This window comes from Erigeron canadensis, chromosome 8 (genome assembly GCF_010389155.1).
Source record: "Erigeron canadensis isolate Cc75 chromosome 8, C_canadensis_v1, whole genome shotgun sequence".
Lineage (NCBI taxonomy): Eukaryota > Viridiplantae > Streptophyta > Magnoliopsida > Asterales > Asteraceae > Erigeron > Erigeron canadensis.
The window spans coordinates 9,997,757-10,012,702 of record NC_057768.1 but is presented as its reverse complement, the minus strand read 5'-3'; the positions used below and the strand labels follow the sequence as shown (position 1 = coordinate 10,012,702).

Here is a 14,946-nt window from a genome sequence, read left to right as displayed (position 1 = left end):
AAAGACAAAGATCAAGGAAGCGAAGACAAATATGCAGGCAACATCAAAGGACCTCAAGGTGTGCTTTATCTAGAAGTGGTATAACTGCTTGATTCGGTTGGGAAACATGTCAGAATAAAAGTTTTTTCTACAATCGAGGTTTGATTGACCCAAAATATGTCCAATTTCTTTTTACCTAAAATGTGATTTAGGAGTGATATACTTGTCTGTTTTTAACTGTTATGTGTGTACATTTGAGTGCCTGGCCGCAACTTAAAGTTATCTACCAATGTGCATCGCACGGATAGAATTTTAGTGGTAAGCAATCGGGTTTATTAACATCCACTTAGTGTTTAATCTAAAGATGTCCAGTATATTATGCCAAAGTTCGTAAATTGCATTTATGGTCAATTCACTTTAAAGAATTTGTGTTCAATTCATGATCATGCCAATAACCGGGACGTAGGCTCAAAGATCTAGAGACAAAGATCAAGGAAGTAAGACAAAAATGCAGGGAGCTTCAAGCCTTCAATGGACCTGAAGGTGTGCTTTTTTTAAGAAGTGGCATAGCTGGTTGGTTGGTTGGGTTGGGTTGGGAAACACTCCCTTCAAGCCTTCAATGGACCTCAAGGTGTGCTTTTTTTAAGAAGTGGCATAGCTGGTTGGTTGGCTGGGTTGGGAAACATGTCAGAGCTTAAGCTTTGCTAGACTCAAGGTTAGAAGATTTTGTACGGATGGGAGATTTTCTAGAGTTTGTGGTGTTTATAGGAATTTGTTTGAAAGGATTTGTAAAACAAGGAAGTCCGGTGTTGACAACACCGAACTTGTACAAATCACACTAAGTCCGGTGTTATCAACACCGACCTTCACAAAGTAGCCACATCACATGTGATGTATGTCTTTTCTAATTATGGTCTGCATTATCTCCATGATATTCTTCAGAGTTATATCAGTGGAGTATGTTACAAGAGGAAAGGCAGGGGATCTTAACAGACTCAAAGGCCAAAAATGCCTCATAGAATGGGCAAGTTTTAGCGAGTTACTAAAGTTACAGTTAACAACCATACTTAAAGGTATCAGATTCAAAGTGGTGGCCGTTCTTGGGAGAGCTTACTTGCAGATGCTTAATCAGGGGAAAAAAAAGTTCCATTCTCCAAGCAACAAACATATTCAAAGGTATAAAATTCGGCACATTTACTGATGCATCAGCGTATGGGTCGATTTGGGTCAAGCTTTATCTGGGACGGGACGATGGGTCAAATATAATATCTTAGTTGAAACAGAAAATATGTCGCATCTTGTATTAAGCTTTTTTAAACTCTATTAATTTCAATAATGCCGTACAAATAAACAAAACACATGGACCACGTAAATGTCGTTTAAAAGAAGACTGATATACCAAGGTAACAAGAAAGAAATAGTCGGTGAATTAGGTTTAAGACAATACTGACGAAGACCGAACACAACATAGAAGCTGGTGCTAGTTACAACGAAAGACAAACAAGATTAAAAGGGTTCGCATGTAACTAGGCTTACTATCATAGCAACAAGAAGCCCAGTTATTCATATGTAGATTAGTCATTCGTCAACAATACATATAAATATATAATTCATTAAGCATCCAAAACCACAAGACATCCCACAAGATTATAACTAAAGTGCGATATAAATACATAAGGGAGGGAGGGAGGCCTACATGATTGGCTTAAAAGCCCAAGCAGCATTACGGAGCGTGTACTTCATCATTTTAAAGGTATCAGAGTCGGTTTTATTTTCATCATAATATACGTCGAAGATCTTGCGAATTTCGTCAGGAGTCATCTTAAAGATTATGTCAGTAGCAGTCCTTCTCATCAGGTAATAGAGGTTTTTCATCTGCAAACGGCAAGCAACCTCAAATCAAAACAAAAAATTAAAAATGTAGCAAAACAATGAAGATCAATTTATATTTACCTTAAATATTTAGTCAAAATATATTATTTTATAAATAATTAACTATAGACTTGATTGCCATCTTTTAATTAAAAATCTTTTAATTGCCTTCTTATTTGATGTAATAACCAGATGATGATATAAAATCAGATACGAGTAATATATATTAAAAAAAAAAAAAAAACACAGATGATATAGATATAAAACAATGAAGAATGGCGTACATCAGCAAGATCAATAGCATCGGCGTGATTCTGCTAAAGAAAACTTTCATCGAAATCCTTCAACTTTTGTTGGAGGAGAAGGTTGTCGTTATCATCATTCTAGTTCTTATGTTGTTTTTTGATCAGCCCACGATCCTTGGAGAACTAAAGAGCCAATCTAATGATGCGGCTGCTTTTATCTTTGATTTTGGCAGATATGGCGCCGTGAAATCCACACCGGTAAAAGGTACGGATGGCCTTAGACTCCGTGAGATAGTCCTCATCAATCACAAACTTTCCATCTCCCAACTTAAAATACAACTTCTTACCCTTCTTCCGTTTCTTGTCAATTCGTTAATAAATACGAGTAATTTACTAAACCCAAATTACAAAAAGAACACTACATGTATATATAGATAAATATTACCTGGGGTACATTTGACTCTTCTTCTTCTTCTTCTTCTTCTTCTTTTAATAATTCTTCATCATCATCATCTTCTTCTTCTTCTTCTGTTGATGATGATTCTTCTTTTATTTTTTTTGATTTAAACCTCTTTTCACTAGAACGAATTCATTGTGGAGAAACAACGAGGGGGGAATGGGTTTATACCAAATGATCGGCAATATATGAAAATTTAGATACACATAAAGAAAGAATACTCACAATTTTTTTATAATGAAATGTGTCGTCATACAGTTTACTCTACAATCAATCAATTCGTAACCATAACAACAATTAGTTAGGCAGGTTCGTAGGGTTAACAAAATGTCTCTGCATCGAGAGAAAGATCATTAGCCTATGTAACAAGATTTCAATCATTTGGAAAATTTTCATCTGTAATTTATAATTGGCCTTCTGGCTTTAGTGGGAGGTGATGATGATCTAAATGGGATTTGGGAGGAGTGCCTGTTTGAGATGGTTGTACGAGGATAGCATGTGTGTGGTGGTTTGGGTTCTTTTAGATTCAAGAGACATTGGTTTGAGCCACCATTTAACTAGATGGTTGTACTTAGTAGTTGGTTAGGAATTTTATACTTATTTTTACTCTTAAGGCCAATTAGGGAATTATTAATGTAAATTTAGTTCTAATTAACTTTATAATAAAATGGATATATATGATAGAATATTATTTCAAGTTGGGTAAATATGAAATTTTTAACTTTTATTGGGCATATATGTAATTAGGATGTTAAAATTAGATATATATGAAATTATCCCTTACCAAAAAATAAATGGGGTGTGGTAGTGTTATTAGTGGTGGCGATGAAGGAGCCGGGTGGCAAATATACCTATGATGAAGGCGGCTCTTTTCGCAACATGCCCATTCGATTAATAATGTATGCATTGGTATTAACATGTTCTACATTATAATTAGTTTAAATTACATGAGTTAATTAAGTTCTCAAATATGTATAATTGTAAAAAGTAAATGTAAAAAATCGAACAAGAAAGAATTAATTACGAGGAAAATAAATAAAAATAGATGGCTACGGTCTTCTAAGAAAGAAAACCCGATACAAATGGATCTATGTGTGAAGTTGCCGATGATGGCGATGATGGCAAGCGGAGCAGATGGTGTTGATTCTGTGAGAGCGAACATATAGCAGAGGTACTAATATGTGTGCATATATTAGGGATAAGTGCCCCAAAATGTAACTAAGTATGGTCAAATGTCTATTGTAGTAACCAACTATCAGTTTTGGATATTATATGAAAGTAACTTGATAAAAGAGTCTAAACCATTAAAAAATGACTTGTTCCATCCTTAGCTGGTAAACTTATCAATATCAATTTTGGATATTGATTTTTGTTGAATTTGTTCGCTCAGTTTCTTATTTCACACACTTTCACACACACACACGACGAACCAAGTGCTAGAAATGTGCATCCTGAACCAAGTGCTAAAAGTGCAAGTCAAGAGCCAGTCATGGCTCAAAGTGGGGGTCCACTTAGCGGATTCTTGATCTCATGGCAGATGTACGCCAACTCTTTCATCCTCTCAAAACATTTATTTTCCTGTTGGCGTTGTAATTTCAAAGCTTGCTGCAATTCCGGGCTTTCAATTTGCAAGAAACAAAATGCTCCCATAACCTCACCGGCCAAATTAACCCGTTTATTTGCCGTCAATAAAGCTTGCACATATTTGCCACGCTTATTAAAGAACAAAAAGGGATGATTATCGGCATCCAGCCCTCCAATTACGTTGTGCAAAATGATCATTAATTTTGTCAAAGAATCGAGACCCTTCAAACGGCAACAACTTCCAAAAATCTCCCTAGGCAACATTTTCCCAATAATCACCTTGTATTTGAAGAAATTTTTCCATTTCGACTTTCTACTTTGTAATATCTTGACCAACAAAACATACTCCAACAATATTAGCTATATAGTCTTTGCTAGAACAAGCATTAACCACCACAAAAATTGCATCGTCTTCTGGTGACAAATTGAATGTTCTTAGTTTGATCTCTACAAATCCTTTTAGTATTGATTTGGAAGCTCTTCGTCGATAAAATTGAAAGTGGTTCACAAACGGTTTTTTACCTGGTATGATAACACATATATTGATTATCAAAATTACAATATTTAAGGAACCCTAATCGAATTGCAAACTTACATTAGGGCACCGAACAAATCTCCTTCCTGGGTTTTTGCTAGTCCATGATGTGAGGATGTACATCTTTTCTCCATAGTGGCAGCAAGAGTATCGATTTGCTCGATTGGTTGATAAAGAAGGAGAGGTTGCAGCCATTGATAGCGGGAAAAAGGAGAGAGGAGAGAAAAGGTGGGAAAATTTGGGGGAAAGAGGAATAATGAAAAGTAGGGAAAAATTAGGAATAATGAAGAGGCAGCAACCATTGCAACCATTACACATAAGCGTATATCCGGTTGAATACTAGTTTAGACTCTTTTACCAAGTTACTTCTATACAATACCCAAAACTGATAGTTGGTTCCTACATTATACATTTGGCCATACTTAGTTACATTTTTAGGCACCTATCCTTATATTAAGGGGAAAGGAAGTGTGGGTCTGTTGGGCATGTAACTTAGATGAAAAACCCACCCAAAATGACGTCGTTTGGCTAAAATAAAAAACCCCAAAATCCAACCGTCTATTCTCTCCCTCTATCCAACAAACACTTATGTTATGAGAATAGAACGTACAGGAAGTTAATTTGTTAAAAGTGAGTGGAGAGAAAAATTAGGAGGTGGTTAGTAGTGAGAAATTAAAAAGTGGGTAATGGATGGTGATTACCCACAAATTACTCTATAAAACCAACTATGACCAAAAGGTTATGTAATGTAACCAACTACTTAACTAGCTATATAGTGTAACCACCTTTATTTTTTGGGTTATGTCATGTAAGTTACCTGCTACCGCAAGTTTTCATCCGGTTAAGCCAAAAATAAAGTTAGGAAAAATGGCACTGGAATGTAACCAACTATAACCAAAGGGTTATGTAATGTAACCAACTACTCAACTAGATATGTAGTGTAACCACCTTTGTAATTCCACTAACATAAATAAAATTATAAAATTATTTATTTCTTTAGCTTCTTTTATCTTTTTCATTTCATCACATGGACTATGCAACACAACCCAAAATAAGAATCTAAACCCAAATATATTAACCCACCTGTTTCATCATATCATCAATCAAAATATCATTTTCTATCTATCACTATATATCTATATCTATATAAATTTCTCCTTCACCGTCGTAGACAAATGGTTTTACCATGCCGATTCATTCTATAATATTAATCACCACACTATACCATGATCAGATATGTCAATGGGTTTTGTTTTATTGAATTCCACAACTATTTTTAAAGATCCGAATGGAAATGATTCAACGAATGATGCAAAAGCTCAAAAAAGTATGATCATGTCCACGGAATCCGCTGATGTTGTTCAGTGTTGCCGGAATCTGTTGCTGGTTGGTGGGATCTGCTACTGCTGCTGTTGCCAAAATCTATTGCTATTATTCACTATTGCCGGAATTTGGCGTCGGAATCTGATGCTGTTCTTCACTATCGACAGAATTTAGTGTTGTTCTTCGCTGTTGTCAATCACCATCTACTCGATAAATATCCATATATTAATGTAGCCATTTACACACAAATTTGATTTCTCAATAAAAGTCACAAATCTTCGAACTCAAATTGATAGAAAAGAGAGGTCGCTTGTTGTCGGACTCTTCAAAATCAAAACCTTCGTATCGAATCTTCAAAATCAAAACCGGTGGTAATGGTGGCTGAAGGGTGATGGTTGTGACCAGAAGTGAAAGTGAAAAAAGAAAAAGATAGAGAGAAGAGGTGTATATTCTATAATTGTTATATATAATGAAAGTGGTAATTGGCAACTTGTTTCCCATCCGGTTGCTTACATTACATAACCCAAAAAGCAAAGATGGTTATACTATATAGCTAGACGAGTAGTTAGTTACATTACATAACCTTTTGGTCATAGTTGGTTACATTCCGTTCCCATTATCCCAATAAAAAAAAGAATAAAAATGAAAGTGGTAACCGACAACTTGTTTTCTATCCAGTTGCTTACATTACATAACCCAAAAGGCAAAGGTGGTTACACTACATAGCTAGTCTAGTAGTTGGTTACATTACATAACCTTTTGGTTATAGTTGGTTACATTCCGGTGCCATTATCCCTACCTTTTACTCAGCTTTAGTATTGATTAACTTATTTTTTTTCAACCAAGCATAGTTTTTTATTATCATATCCGTTTCTCACCCTTAAATACATCTAACCAAGCACTCCTTAATTTTTTTTGTTCTTCTTTTCTTAGCACCATCCATCTCTCCTATATAATCAGTAAATCTCTATGTTTACTATGTGGTCGCAAACGGAGATAAGATGTAAGTTATAAACAATCCTCTTTCTTTTTCATTATATTTTACTGAGATTTTAATTCAAGTTTTGTAATTTTTTATTTGTCAAATAATCAGTGATATAATACAAGTCAAATATGATATTTTCTCTATAGGACATGGATGACACAATTGATTTTGAAGAAGTTTTAGAGGATGAGCCTCATGAAACAGGTGAAATTGCTAATATTGATGAACATGGGTATTTGGTTGGTTTAGAATCTGAAAGTGAAGATATTAATGTAGACCTTGGGTCTGAGGAAAGGGAAGATATTGTTGAACATGTTAATATCGAGTCTGAGATATTTGAAGATACTGAGTTAACAGGACAGGTCTTTGAAGATGATAACATTATGGGGAAGGTTTTCGATACCGTCGATGATGCGTATGAATTTTATAACCACTATGCCTTGTTACTCAAGTTATCATGTTTTTAAATATGTATTTCCATATAACTATTTTCGTATTATCATGTTTTTTAATAATTACGAGAGCAAGTACCCGCGCATTGCGGCAGTGAGATAGTGGTGGTGATACCTAGGTCATAGAATGTGATAGGTTATAGGAGTTGATATGTCATAGAGTATGATAGTCAAATGTCTTAGCCATACGGGCTCCGCCCCCGGATTTAAAAATTTGTCGAAAGTATATCGAATGACATCTCTAATGAAAGAGCATGAAATTTTAAGAACACCCATACAATTTTTATAATTTATCGATGTACGGTTTTTGACATAAAAATTTTTGAATGAATTGGATGAATAAATGATTTATGGGAGAGAGAGAAAAAAGATGATTGGTTGAGATTTGAGGAGAGAGAAATAGTATTATAGTTATTTTAGGTAAATATATAATAGATAAGAGGGGCATTTTAGAGAAGTACTTAAAATCAATATTGAAAATTTCAAGTTCAATGTTGAAAATTTAGGAGAAATCTGCTTTATAATATAGTATAGATATAGATATATCAGGTGGATAATCATGAAAAAGAAGCGTGAGATGGGATCACAAGAATCAAGTTGAAGCTTTTGGGATGATACAATAGTTCGTGAGACAAGATCACAAGAATCAAGTTGAAGCCTATGGGATGATACAATAGTTTGAGTAGTGTAGGTCTTGGAACATGCTTTGATTTATGAAGTGATCTATACTTTTTTGTTACTCAACAACTATTGGTTCATTGTAATAGATATACTTTTTTGTTCATGGAGATGATTGATTTGTTCATGTAGTTGATTTTGCTATGTCAAGTTGTACAAGAGTCGTTAGCAACATAAAAAAAGAATACAAGACTTGGCACAAAGAACCTCTTTTATTAAATAGCAGTACATGATTGACTAGTACAATGCTTATAGAAAGACCTTATTGACTAGTAGAATGTCACAAGAAGCTGGCTTCCTCATGTTCAATCTTCGTCCCATGATAGCAAAATCTATGAGCCTTTGAAACAAGCAACATCCATATTATCATACTCTAACGAAATGCAGCAAAATCATTGACCCTTTCAACTATTAGATGGCATGACAACACCCAGTACTTATAGCAGGCCCGCAGACAAAACAATACGGAGTAACTATTAAAAACTCAGCTAGACATTTTATCGAACAGTTCATGTACATGACAAAAACACAATTCTGATAAACACATGAAACATGGACTCACCCCATAACATAAATCTCGTCAAACAATCATAACTTTCTCATGAAGATATACTGATTCAAGGTAAGTTAGAAAGAAAAATAAATAAAGTTAGAAATATAACAGGAATGTTTAACACCAAGAATAAATAAAAAAAATAAAAAATAATGAAAAAGAAAAAGGATTGTTTATAACTTACATCTTATCTCCGTTTGCGATCACATAGTAAACATGGAGATATACTGAAAGCAAGTCAAGTAGTAGGGTACATTATATAGTTTTTTTTTCCATAGTTGGGTATATTTCCATGCCTTTATCCCTTTTTATTTTAGCCAAACGACGTCGTTTTAGGTGAGTTTTTCATCTAAGCTACATGTCCAACAGCCCCACACTCCCTTTCCCCATATATTAAAGATACTTGATTGATGATATGCTAAGTTTTTGTAATATTATAAAGGGATAACTGCAGAAAATAGAAAGCACTTTGCAGTAACCTTTAAAAGTTTTACTTTTTAGAAATGAACTTTTATTTATTCACGAAAATAGTAACATTTTACACATGTACATGATGACGTGGATATTTTTTAATTACGTGACATTTTTTAATGACATGACATTATTTTTTTTATTTTAATTATTATGTAATTTTTATCAGCCGTGTCAGTTCCCCAAAAAAATGACATGGCTCCGTTTCAGTTTCGGTTCTGACAAGGTATTTCTTCTCAACATTTTCTTCTGAAGCTAACTTGAGCTTATTTTTATTGATTTTTGTTAAGTTTCTTCCTATTTCAAACATTGAAAATCTAAAAGGTTGTGTTTAAAAATCTTAAAGGACATAGATTTAGGGGGTGTTTGGTAGGAGGGAATCATAGAGAATGGAAATAGTGAAAAAGAGAATGAGTATTTGGAAAGAGAATGGATTACGTTGTTTGGTACCCACAGAGAATGAATATATATAAAAAATAAAATTTTAAATAATAATACATTTATTACATATAATATCTTAAAAAAATAATAATAATAATTTTTTTTTCCATTCTCACCCATTCTCTACAATTTGTAGAGAATGGAGAAAATGGAATTGATTCTCTTTTTCCTTTCTCATTCCCTTTCTTCGTCGCAAACAAACAAGGAAAATCTTTCCCATTCCTTTTCTCCCATTTCCATTCCATCATACCAAACACCCCCTTAGCTCTTCTTCGTCTATCTCGAGATTAAAAAATCTAAATATAGATGTCAAAATGTCATCGTTTTAGTCGGAGGGAGATTCTGAGGATGTTCAAGGTGAGATGAGAGTTTCTGAGGCCGGATCTGGACCGTTTAAGAATAGTTCATCGACATATGACATAGACCCAGATAGTGGAGGTCCAGATGTTAGCTCGAACTCGAACAGACCGCCGACGATTTCTAAATAGTTGAGAAATCGAGAAGAAACCACCTCCACCTCCACCTCCACCTCCACCTCCAACACCGCCGCCGTCGGTGTTGGAGTAATCCAATATTAAATGAGAGTTTATTGCTAGAAAGTGAAACTTTTAAAGGTCATTGTTATTTTCGTAAATTGATCGAAAGGTTTTTTCTATAGTCAGTAGTTATAAAGTATGTTACGTCATTAAATTATGACACATAATCAAAATATGTCCATGTCATCATGTACGCGTGTCAAATGTTACTATTTTCGAGAATAAATGAAAGTTCATTTCTAAAAAGTAAAACTTTTAAAGGCCACTGCTATTTTCGTGAATTGGTCAAAAGGTGCTTTCTATTTTCTGCAGTTATCCGTATTATAAATAAACAAGTATAGATAAAACATGTTGAAAAATGGTGATGTTGTCGTTTTGAACATGTCATTCATCATATGATTATTAACGTTATTGCCCTAAATTTTTATAATAACTTTTGGTATGTACTCGTAATATGATTATTAGCTATCTACATAGGTATAAATTATAGGGATTAGTTTCCTCGAATGTAAGAAACTTTAAATGAATCTCTATAGTAGGAAATAACTAAAGTTGTGTGTATTGTATGTAAACAACTTTGAAATAATGTTTATTGTATGTAAGAATTTCGTTTCAACCAATTAAAATCTGACAAGTGACACCTGTATATGGTTGCCACGTATGTTTTCTTACATACAATAAACATTTTTTCAAGTTGCTTACATACAATACACATAACTTTAGTTTAGTCTACTATAGACATTCGGTCAAAGATAGTTACATTCCAAGAAACTAATCTCAAAATTATAAAATGGTTTTATCTATAGAAAAACCATTTATTGGTAGTAATTTATGTGAATAATGACACAGTAAACCCGTAGGTCGATCGAGGGTCTTTATTATGATTCTGTCGTTAATTCCTTTTTTGTTTTACTATCTCAGAAACACGCAAGTGATATTTTTATTCATGTGCATATGTTAAAGTAGTTGTATTTGTTCATGTCAATTCTTCGAGGTTAGACGATTATGATGTACCTAGTTATGCTTTAGCGATTTGTTTTTTTTTCCATTGTTGTCCATAGTTTTTTTTAGATATATTTTAAAGGTTTTCCTTTAGTACTTGTGTTATTTGCTTTTGATAACACTCTACATAGTCCATGTTGTTCTAAGTTGTACGATACTGTTCATTTTTTTTGTTATTCATCTCTTCATGGATGAGTAATTGCATATTGTTTTATAATTTCAAATTGCAAGGAGGTGGCAAAATTAGGGTCTAATGGATTTGATAATATGTCGAAATAAGTAGTTTTCTAGAACACGTTTGGTGCACTCACACATAATTCGAGAACTTAATTTCTTTTGTATATATTTATAAGTTTTTTCATTAAATTAAACACTTATAAAATGCAATTACAAAATCTACATAATTATAATCATAAATGTGCTTTTCATTTTATAGAACAAGTTAGATATGCAACGAAGAAAATACATCTTGGGCAACTATTCTTGAATTGCATGTTATTTATGAAAAATTAGGTAGAAATCAAATTAGTCCGTGCAATGCACGTGTTTTCGAGTGGCAAAAACTGGTTCTTATTTTCAGGATAACCAAGATCTACTTATCAAGTGTATCACATAACATCCTGATTCTGGAATGATAAACCAGTTTGTGATTGCAGAAACGAGTTGGTTCAATGTAGATGACAAAGATTAATTACGTCATTTGGTCAACTCACCTTGGTCACATCTCAAGGATACATAACTTAATAAAACGATGTAATGTGTAAGAAAAATTTCTTGAAATGATATCATTTTATGAACATTTTGTCAAACAAGTTTCTGGAACTTTTTTTTTGTGAAAGTTGGTAATCCGGCACTCGCAATGCCGGACTCGCTATTCTCACACGAGACCATCGTTGGCAATTTGATTAGCGAGACCAGCACTCCCACTACCGGCCTTGGTTCAAAGACGACAAAGCAAGAGGACGAGGTGCAGGTAGGTGCAGGCAAGACGACGAGAGGGTGCATTCGAATCTTTTTTTTTTACTGCTTTTTGCTTATATATACATTAAAGACTGCATTTTTGTCGATACATATCTCCTTCTTTTCTCCTTCTCTCTTTCTAAAAAAAAATGGCAGGTTCATCTTCAGCCCCAAATCTCTAACGTCTTGGAGCACGTGAGAGGGTTCGAGTTCACGGTATTGATGATACTAGTGTAATAATAAGCTGTCAACTTTAATCGATCATTTGAAGGGGAAAAAGTCGGAGTATGAGGCTGAGATTTATGAACGTGGCACAGTGGTCCAACCGTCCAAATTAAACGACAAGTACAAGGAGTATTGCAGGAGAAGGTCCAATGGTTGCAATTAACCATTAACCAACTTACTTTTGCCGAGTCGTCAATGATGAGCACAATTCAGCACGGGACTAGCTATCTTCATGAATTTGGCCCAGTTGGTAGGCGGCCTGATGGTTACGTGACTGATCCGGGAGAGGAATACGCACCACGAGACCCCGGAGCTCCAGCCTCACCTGACTATGAGCCCGATGAACATTCACCGTAATGATGGTGACAGTGACGTATCCTCTTCAGATTCCCGATTTGGTTCGCCATACTATTCGGTCCACCGTAACGATTGCAACCTTTAAATGTTAGGATTTATGTAATTGCCTTTCGTTTAAATAAAATAACTTGTTTCATTAGTATTTAATGTTGTTTAGTATGTTTTTTATGTAATTGTAATCGTTTGGGTTTTAATAATGTTTTTTATGTAATTTTAATGTTTGTAATATTTTTTTGTTTTAAAGTAAGTAACAACACACAAAAACAACCAATAATGAATTATTGCCTTTTTAAAAAAACAACACCCAATAATGAAAACAGATAAGCAACAACATTATTGCCATTTTTAAAGTTCAGGGCATGTCTTCCTGTTATGGCCCAATCCGCCGCAAACGCCACATCTAGCTTGTTGTCTTGAGGTTGAAGATTTGCTGGTAGAACTCTCATCCAACTCGTTCCGGTACCGTGTGGTGCATCTCCTACCCCTATGCGTGACCAGTTTTGCCGAGTCTCCCTGAATCTGCCAATCTACCTACGCCCAGTAATTCACGTCTCGAAGGGGAGCAAGTGCAACATTATACTGATTTATCCACGTCCTAGTTGTGTACCTCTTACTTGGAAGATTAGCGGCTCTCTCTTGTCTATATCCGCAAACAGCAATGGCATGAGAACATGGAAACCTTTGATGCTGCTAAGCTCCACAAGAACATTTTTTCCTATTCTCCCCCATGACAACATTGCATGTGTACTCACCTTGTGCATTTCTTTGGTTTGTTCTGACCGTGTAATTTCCTGTTCGTTCATCAAACACGCATCTGATAAAATGGTGGGCTCCACCCTATGGCTTGTTGAGGCTCTTTCACACATCTGATAAACCTGCCACATTTTGTGAGCTAGTGGTGGGTTCCAACTGTTGGCCTTCCGGTATTGGCTGACAAAATGGTCTCTTGTCCAAGTAAAAGTGGTCTTCATTAAAGCTCTAATAGGTAGCATTCGAGCCTTACCAAGGATATTGTTTTGGCACTCGGCAATGTTTGTCATTAAGTTACCCCAACGACGAATCCCCGAGTCGTGCCTTAGAGTCCACTTATCCAAACCAATGTTTCTCAAATACGGCCAAACAGCATCATCTTCACCTTTGACTTGATTAATCGCCTAAGTATACTTGGATGATTGGGAAGTGGAACCGATAACCCAAGCCAGATTTTTGATTTTCCTGTTCTTGAAGTGAGAGTTCACGTTGCTACAAACGTGCCTCATACAATACCGATGATACCACCCCTCAATTTGGTTCACTGCATTAAGAATGCCTTGGTGACGGTCTGAAATGATACACAGATCACCCTGCTGTTGCGATCCGACATGCTCTTTAAAGAGATTTAGAAACCATGCCCAACTTTCATTAGACTCTTCATCAACCAACCCAAAAGCGACCTGCAATAGTTGTCCATTGGCGTTCTTCGTCACTACAGTTAGCAACTTACCCTTGTAGCTGCCTTTCAAATGAGTGCCATCGACAAAGATCACCGGATTACAACGTTGGAATGCCCTAATTGCCAGTCCAAATGCCCAAAATACAAACTTGAATGTATGTATATGGCTTGAACTGGTTGGAGAATGTAGCCATTCCACAATAGTGTCTGGGTTAGCACGTTGTAATTCAGCAACATACTTGGGTAGTGCATCAAAGTTACTCGGCCAAGTTCCATACAACCTTTCAGTTGCTATCCTTCTTGCATTCCGCGCCTTGGCGTAGCTCACATCCACATTGAAAGATGTTTTTACTTGCGCCTGGATCTGTCTAACTTCATAAGTTAATTGTTCCCGCACGTTAGGCAAAATTTCAGAAGCAACCATACTTGATGTCATACATCTGTTGTTGTTAGATATCACCTCTCCATAGCAATTGTGACTCTCCACCCACTTTGTGATCCGAAACAATCCTAATCTGTTTTTGCTTGATCCAACTACAACCCACATACACGGGACCCGGTCCATAACACCACGATAATTCTTCCCCCTGGTCATGCACTGTGCTTTCCACAATGTTGGCCTCGTATCCATAACAATAAGTTCTCTGTTTTCTCTTATGTTCCAAAGCCTAACAGCGTGTACAAGTTCCGCCTTGCTTTGAAAAAACATTCCTTTTTCTATCACATTTCTTTCTCTCGACCAAAATACCACATCTTCTTGAACTTCATTGAATGGCATTAGTTGATCATCATTATCATCGCCAAGATCAAGGTATTGTTCATGCTCCAAAGGACCATGTGGATGGGCCATTTCTTCTTC

At 35.3% G+C, this 14,946-nt stretch overlaps 1 protein-coding gene and 2 long non-coding RNA genes across 3 annotated transcripts; 1 reads left to right on the top strand and 2 right to left on the bottom strand.

Annotated features, from left to right (window-relative positions):
- Window positions 1–1,560: 1,560 nt before the first annotated feature.
- Window positions 1,561–2,594, bottom strand: LOC122578568. Its single transcript, XR_006320523.1, has 2 exons — window positions 2,136–2,594; window positions 1,561–1,854 (listed from the first exon to the last, which is right to left on the bottom strand). It is a non-coding gene; the product is annotated as an uncharacterized LOC122578568 (long non-coding RNA).
- Window positions 2,595–2,619: 25 nt separating this feature from the next.
- On the bottom strand, window positions 2,620–3,095 carry LOC122578569. Its single transcript, XR_006320524.1, has 2 exons — window positions 2,779–3,095; window positions 2,620–2,674 (listed from the first exon to the last, which is right to left on the bottom strand). It is a non-coding gene; the product is annotated as an uncharacterized LOC122578569 (long non-coding RNA).
- Window positions 3,096–6,927: 3,832 nt separating this feature from the next.
- On the top strand, window positions 6,928–8,040 carry LOC122609913. Its single transcript, XM_043782861.1, has 3 exons — window positions 6,928–6,998; window positions 7,127–7,395; window positions 7,973–8,040. The coding sequence occupies exons 2-3, from the start codon at window positions 7,130–7,132 to the stop codon at window positions 8,031–8,033; spliced, it is 327 nt and encodes a 108-aa protein (XP_043638796.1). The 5' UTR covers window positions 6,928–6,998; window positions 7,127–7,129; the 3' UTR covers window positions 8,034–8,040.
- Window positions 8,041–14,946: the final 6,906 nt, after the last annotated feature.